Genomic DNA, 7,620 nt, shown 5'->3' with positions numbered 1-7,620 from the left:
AGAGAACAGGAAAAGGGACGGACATTCTTTAGAGGGAGCTTGAGAGGCACACAATTCTTTTTGGAAGGGTGGAAGATAGAAGGACATGACCCTTAAGGCCTCTTGAACCACTTAGAAACTTCCAAATCAACTTAATGTGGGGAAAAACCAATTATGACCCTTAAAGGCCTCTTGAACCGCTTAGAAACTTTGGAAATCGACTTAATATGGGAAAGAGCTAATGCTATCAAATTATCCTTTAGCTGTGAGATGGCCTTTGCTTCTGTTCTCTCGAGCAATTACGAGCTGTCATCTCAACCATGCAACCATCATCGAGAACCGAGCGGTTATGGGAAGAGAATTGCAGGGCTCCTGCCTTTGGGTGGGATACTTACATTCACACATCACGCACACAGTTCAATGCACATGCAGCACATTTCACTTACAAAATTGCGAAACACCAGACGCCATGGTCAGATAGCTGCCTCAATTCACAGTCACAATCCAATCCAGGGGCCCCAGATTCCCAGGCTCTGCGAATCGATGGCTGTGTTCGAGGAAAGATGATTAGGAATCTGCAGACAGGACACCAAGCACAAGCTGATGATGCAGTCAAGGGTGCAATTCTCATGGTAGATGCACCAGTGCAGAGTGGCCCTTGCGGCAGCGGCAGCAGCAACAACAACAAACCAAACACTAATCTCGATCATGGCAATCTCGACTGCAGTCGTACAGAGGCACTTAGCTTGGAAGAGGCACTCTTCTCTTTTGAACAAAAATCATTGCCTGCTTCTAACGAGGATGTGATTGCACATGCCTTGAACCAGTGCAATAAGGAACAAGATTATGCTCAGCAGGTTTTTGACAAGTCGGTACCTCCAAATGATTGCTCTTACGATTCTCTTATTACAGACTACCTTAGATGTGGGGAGGTGCAGCATGCCCTAACCTTGTACCACAAAATGCAAGAGAATGATGATGTTCTTCCTAATTGCTTTACTGTTATAGCTTTATTGAAGGCTTGTGCTGAGCTTAAAGACTTAGGGAGTGGTCAGAGATTACATGTCCACATTGCAAGAAAGGGGTTGCTTGAAACAGATGTTTTTGTTGGTAGCTCCTTACTTAATATGTATGTTAAATGCGGTGCAATTGCGAAAGCACAAGAGGTCTTCAACAAGCTTCCCATACGAAATGTGGTTACATGGAATGCATTAATTGCAGGATATGTACAACATGGCTCTGTTAAGAAAGCATTGGACTGCTATGATGCCATGAGAAGTAGCAGCATTTCTCCAGATGCTTTCACTTTTGCATGCACCTTAAAAGCATGCGGCATCTTAGGAGCCATAGACAAAGGCCAAGATATTCATGCTCAGATCCTCAGAAGGCGGTTATTGGAAAGAAATCACATTCTTGGAACTGCTGTTGTTGATATGTATGCAAAATGTGGTATAATTTCAAAAGCACAAGAAGTTTTTGATGAGCTTCCGGTAAGAAATGTAGTCTCATGGAATGCACTGATCACTGGCTATGTTCAGCTTGGCCATGGCCAGGAAGCTCTGAACCGTCATAAAAAGATGCAATTGGAGGACATTTGTCCAAATGTTGTCACATTTCTTGGCACCTTAAAAGCTTGTGGTATCACAGGAGCCATAGACCAGGGCTATGAGTTACATGCCAAGATTGCCAAAAATGGGTTGTTGGACAGAGATCCTGTTGTTGGCACAGCACTCCTTGACATGTACTGCAAGTGTGGCTTACTTTCTGAAGCACAAGAAGTATTTGACACGCTTTCAGTTCAGCATGCAGTCTCCTGGAATGCACTAATTGCAGGGTATGCTCAGCTTGGGAAAACTGAACATGTTTTTAGAACTTTTGATAAAATGATAAAAGACAACAAAAAGCCATGCCTTATCACTTTCATAAGTGTCCTTAATGCATGCAATCATGCAGGACTTGTAGATAAGGGGCTGATGTACCTGGAGACCATGAGCAAGGACCACAATCTTATTCCTACTCGTGAACACTATACTTGCATGGTTGATCTCTTTGGCCGTGTAGGCCAATTAGACAAAGCAGTAGCAATGATAAAAAACATGCCAATACACGAAAGTCTTGTCATGTGGAATGCTGTACTGAGTGCTGCTGTGAGGTGGAGCAATGTTGTGATTGGGAGACAGGCCTTTGAGCATGCAATTCAGTTGGATGAGAAGGAGCCAACAACTTATGTATGTATGTCTAACATCTACATAAACGCTGGCATGTGGGAGGATGCAAAGCAAATTGAGGCCATGAGAAGGAAAATAACAAACTTTGAGGAAGCAGAAAGATTGTCAGGGGTTGGATGATAGCATGTCATTCTTTTGGTTGGGAATATAAGGGCATTTTCCGGAGAGGTAGAATGGTTTGCAAAGTTGCAAATGGATCTATCTCTACTTAAGCGAGGAGTGATGGGGGGATTTAAGGGCATGAGTCATAGAAACTTGAAGTTTCAAGAAGATGCGAAGGTATAATGGATTATGTTCTCAAATTATGATAATGGGCTCCAAGCATGCAGTTCTACTGTGGCCAGTGCACAAAGGCATGCATTGAAACAGCAGTAGGGGAACCTCTGAGCTCTATGGGTGGTAAGATTAACTGCAAGATCTCTGACAAGATTCCACGAAAAGCAGAGGAATATGCCTGAATCTGATGCTTGTGGATCACCACATTCTTAAAGTCTGTTGGCAGACACCACCCTTCCTTACAATCCCAAATTCAGGCACTACACCACAGCCAAGTTGAGATTACCCTTGGAGGCCATCTTGTTTGTGAAAATGTTAGGAGAGCGTGATACCCTTCAACTAACTCAAGGCTGACATTATGGTCAGTAGTCTTATTTGATAACCTTGAGGCTTGGAGGCCATCTTGTTTGTAAAAATGTTAGGAGAGCTTGATACCCTCCAAATAACTCAAGGCTGACGTTATGGTCAGTAGTCTTATTTGACTGAACTCTGCACATTTAAAACATTGTAGTCATTACTGGCGATGGACATTTGCACTGCTACACATGCTGATACCTAACTTTACCTAGTCATTTGCACTGCTACACATGCTGACACCTAACTTTACCTAGTCATGTGTACCTACACCTCTATTCCATCTGGTCAAGCATTGCACTATGTTTTCAACTTAATGACATAGAGAATCCATTTGCCTAGTCAAAGATTTATCCATCCAGTAATCTGAAGTGAGAACACCACACACACCCAACAACCCACCCCCACCCATTTCTCCCCCCCCACCCCCCCCCCCCCCCCCCACCCCCCCGCCCCCCCCCCCCGCCTGGCCCAAATCGCATCTGTACCTCACCCTTGCTGCTTTCTGCCTCCCCTGCCACCTGCCTCCCTTTCCGGCTGCCACCTCTCCCGCCTGCTGCTCCCCTATCTGTTGCCGCCACTGCTCCTACCTCTGCCTGCTCCAGCCACCTACCGTGCTGCCTGTTGCTGCTGCTGCCTTTAGTGCAGCACCTGGCTGGCCATGCCTCCAGCTCCTGCCCACATTGCCATTCTCTGCCACACTCTCCCCTCACCCCACCCTGCCGCTTCCTGTCCACCCTTAGCTGAGAACTGCTGCTTCCTCTCTTTGTAGCAGCATTCCCCAATCAGTAGACAAGAAGCTCACTCGGGCAGTCTTCTGATAACACATGCAATGGAAACAACCTCTGGTCTGGCGTCGGCACATCCCATGGGTGCTCCCCACTGAGGAACAGCTTCAAAACAGTTTGCACGATAGAGAAAGAAAGTCTGGAGGAGACCGTGGTCTTTGGACAAGTTGTGGGTCACTTTCTACAGCTCCGTGACTGGGCTTCACTCCATCTTGTGCATTGGCACCTTGCTCATAGCAGAGGTACTGCTGATGGAACAAGGCATATCCATAGTTTACCTTCGTTAACTAGGTTTAGAAGGATTGCAAATTTGCAGAAACACCATGGGGAATATAAAATGCAAGTGCTGGAAACTGCGTAAGTTTCGAGTTCCAACGAGATTATTTTGTGGGACATGCATTTTTCCGAGGATAATATTATCAAGTTGTATTTACTTATTAAGTTGTATTTAATGGAGTTGAACTTGGTCCCGGGCAAATCTATATTACATTATTATTTGAGCTACAGGTTCGGGAGGTGTCAAAGCACTAGGGAGCTCCCAACCTAGCTACATGTGCCATTAATTGCTCACATGATTGGGTGCAGAGAGAAATGTAAGTGGTCATTAATCTCTCATATGATTGGGGGCAGAGAGAAACGTGGTCTCTTTCCACCATCTCCTCCTCTCACTCTCACTCTCACTATCACTCTCACTCACGGGCATCAGGCAAGAGCAAAACAGGAGTAGGCAGGAGCATCAGCAATGTGCAGAGGGTTAGGAGCAGGCAGCAAGCATGAGCAGGCAGGTCAGTCCTCTCTCTCTCTCTCTCTCTCTCTCTCTCTCTCTCTCAGGACGTATGTTTGTTTAATCCTTTCTCTCTCACATGTCGACACACACACACACACACACTCCTAACCTAGCTCCCAAACCAAACCAAAGTCTACATGTGCCATTAATTGCTCACATGATTGGGTGCAGAGAGAAATGCAAGTGGTCATTAATCTCTCATATGATTGGGGGCAGAGAGAAACGTGGTCTCTTTCCACCATCTCCTCCTCTCACTCTCACTCTCACTATCACTCCCACTCACGGGCATCAGGCAAGAGCAAAACAGGAGTAGGCAAGAGCATCAGCAATGTGCAGAGGGTTAGGAGCAGGCAGCAAGCATGAGCAGGCAGGTCAGTCCTCTCTCTCTCTCTCTCTCTCTCTGTCTCTCTCAGGACGTATGTTTGTTTAATCCTTTCTCTCTCACAAGTCGACACACACACACACACACTCCCTCTCCCTCACGCAGTCTCTGTCTCTGTCTCTCTCCAGTCCAGCAGTCCGACTGCCACGCTCTCCAGTCTGGCACGCTGCCACGCAGCCTCTCTCTCAGTCGGCAGTCTTCAGTTTGGCATGCTGCCATGTAGTCTCTCTCTCTCGACTGCCACAGTGCCACACAGTCTCTCTCTCTGTCGAGAGGCAGTGCCACAGTCTCAGTCCATGGGGGACAACATGAAGTCAACAGCGGACTGTCAGGGCACAGGTGGACTGTCCCACGGGCGGGGAGAGAGAGAGAGAGACCCTGATGTGTGCAGACTATCCCGCACAGAGAGAGAGAGAGAGAGAGAGAGAGGACTGACCACTTAAATGTATCTTGGTTGCCTTCAAGATTTCTTAGATTGCATGAAGAATGTGGATAAGTTGCAAGAAAATCTTAGATTGCGAAGAAGATTTTTACACATCATGTCAACTTACACATGTAGTTGACCTATAGATTTATGTGCTCAAGAGTATTGGTTAGTGGTTAGGTAGATTAGTTTTTAGTTATTTACTTCTGTCTAGTTGTTAGTAGCTTAGTTTGTTAGTGGTTAGGTAGATTAGGTTAGTTTAGTTGTTTACTTTAATTACTATAGTTAGTTTGGGAGAAGATTAAATTGTTTTGAGAGAGAGAGAGAGAGAGAGAGAGAGAGAGAGGGAAAGAGAGAGAGAGGAAGAGAGGTAGGTTGGTTTGCTTGGTGGGGTTTAATTTATTGGTGTTTTGGTTTGCTTGGTACAGTTTTATTTGTGGGATTGGTCATTGGATAGTTTTTGATGACTATTATTCAGGTTGGTGATCTCTTGCTGTGTTTGTTAGTTTATTTGTTGTTTTTATTGGTTTGGTGTGTGGGTTGGTTGGTTACGTTTCTCTTTCTTAGTTGGTTAGTTAGTTAGCAGGTTGGTTAGTTGGTTAGTTTAGTTAGTATGTTAGTTGGTCAGGTAGTTACAGAGAGAAATCTATATGATATTAGTTAGTTGGTTAGCTATTAGCAGGTTTCATCTTCTTCTCTCACCTTTGTCTCTCCTTCTTCTCTCACCTCTCTTTCTCTCTCTCCTCCTCTCTCTATCTCCATCTTCTTTTTATTATTATTATTTCTCTCTCTCTCTCTCTCTCTCTCTTCTTTTTCTTCTCTCTCTCTCTCTCTCTCTCTCTCTCTCTCTCTCATATCTCCTCCCTCTTCCTCTCAACTCTCTCCTTCTTTTTCTTCTTCTTTGTCTTCTTCTTTGTCTTTTTCTTCTTCATCCCTCTACTCTGTGTGTGTGTGTGTGTGTCTTTCTTAGTTGGTTAGTTAGTTAGTAGGTTGGTTAATTTAGTTAGTATTATGTTAGTTGGTCAGGTAGTTACGGAGAGAAATCTTCATCTTTTCTCGCTCTTTCTGTTTCTCTCTCTCTCTCTCTCTCCTCCTTCTCCTCCTCTGTTTTTTTCTTCATTTCCCTATTCTCTCTCAATGTCTCTCTTTCTTAGTTGGTTAGTGATGCCAGGAGGCATATTCCATGGTGGATTCTGTGAGACTACGGTGGATTCCGTGAGGTTTTGCGGTGGATTCCGTAAAACTATATTTACTTGCCGAGGCTTGTACACAAGGTGGATTCCTTGTGCGAGAAGTTGACAGGGTCGCGTATCGTTTTTGGACGTTAGATTAATTTAATGTGCACGTGGATGATTCCCCAACAGGTGATTCCGTAAAATGCATATTTAAATTAATAGATGTTTATGAGTTTAGAGTGTATTTGTATTAAATTAAGGTTAGGAGAGAGTTCCAACCTATTTATTTATTTTGTAGCTAAAGACTGCTAGGTATTCATTTTTGTCGGTTTAATTTTATTATTTTCTAACAATTGTGAATGCTTCAGCTGGTATATAGAGCAGGCAGCAGCGGTGGCATTGAAAAGCACCGGGTGATTGCGTGTATTCAGATTATCTAGAAGAAATTATTATTTTTTATGGATGTGTGCCTTATCATGAAAGGCGTGGCGCTATTATTTAGACGCACTTATTTATTAGAGTACTTAACAAACATTTATTATTTTGTATGTGCATAAGCACTCGGTTTAAATATTTCATTATTGGACATTGTATTTGGACAAAGTCCGATTTTTGGGATGCCCAACCGCTTTATTCTTTATTTAGGCAAAAGCAAACACAAAAGTCAAAGCATACTAATTATAAATTGGGCTATTTTTTAACTTGGAGATTAATAAATTTATAAATATATGCCTTGTGGAGCGCTCACAGAAGGCATGGGGGGAGATTGTATGAAATATTTTATGCATAGTCACAAAAAGATTGTTTTACATGATGATTGAAGCACATATGATTTTATTTTTACAAAATTGAATTTACATACTGATCCAACTCATTATCGCATAAAAGTTACATTCTTAGACACTAGATACAATGGTACACAAGAAGTTCATGATTTAAAAATTAAAATTGGTGATTATGTTAAGCGCATAAATTTCTTAATTGTGTCTTTACAAGCTAGTGACATTATTTTAGGAATGCCTGGGCGTCACAAATATAATCCCGACAGATAATTTTATACATTCCATGAAAATTTATTCTAACGAAAAACAAATTACATTACATGGAACGCACGCCTTTGATAATTTTCAATTGCTTAGTCACACATAGGCTAAACGTGCATTGAGAAAATGTAGAAAATCATATTTAGTATGGGTGAATGAAATTGAAGCTAATAAAAATCAGATA

General features: G+C 43.0%; 1 protein-coding gene and 1 long non-coding RNA gene across 2 annotated transcripts; both read left to right on the top strand.

Moving 5' to 3' along the window:
* The first annotated feature begins 299 nt into the window (after window positions 1–299).
* On the top strand, window positions 300–2,327 carry LOC148036485 (pentatricopeptide repeat-containing protein At1g06140, mitochondrial-like). The gene has a single exon (XM_087678938.1). It carries the CDS (start codon window positions 300–302, stop codon window positions 2,325–2,327), a length of 2,028 nt encoding a protein of 675 aa, XP_087535064.1.
* A 991-nt stretch (window positions 2,328–3,318) lies between these two features.
* LOC148036484 (uncharacterized) lies at window positions 3,319–7,010 on the top strand. The gene is made up of 3 exons (XR_015691024.1): window positions 3,319–4,783; window positions 5,647–5,696; window positions 6,762–7,010. It is a non-coding gene; the product is annotated as an uncharacterized LOC148036484 (long non-coding RNA).
* Window positions 7,011–7,620: the final 610 nt, after the last annotated feature.

Source organism: Lygodium microphyllum, chromosome 5, assembly GCF_053477565.2.
Source record: "Lygodium microphyllum isolate KBCC chromosome 5, Lygodium_microphyllum_v1.1.10, whole genome shotgun sequence".
NCBI lineage: Eukaryota > Viridiplantae > Streptophyta > Polypodiopsida > Schizaeales > Lygodiaceae > Lygodium > Lygodium microphyllum.
This window is presented reverse-complemented; position numbering and strand designations above follow the sequence as displayed.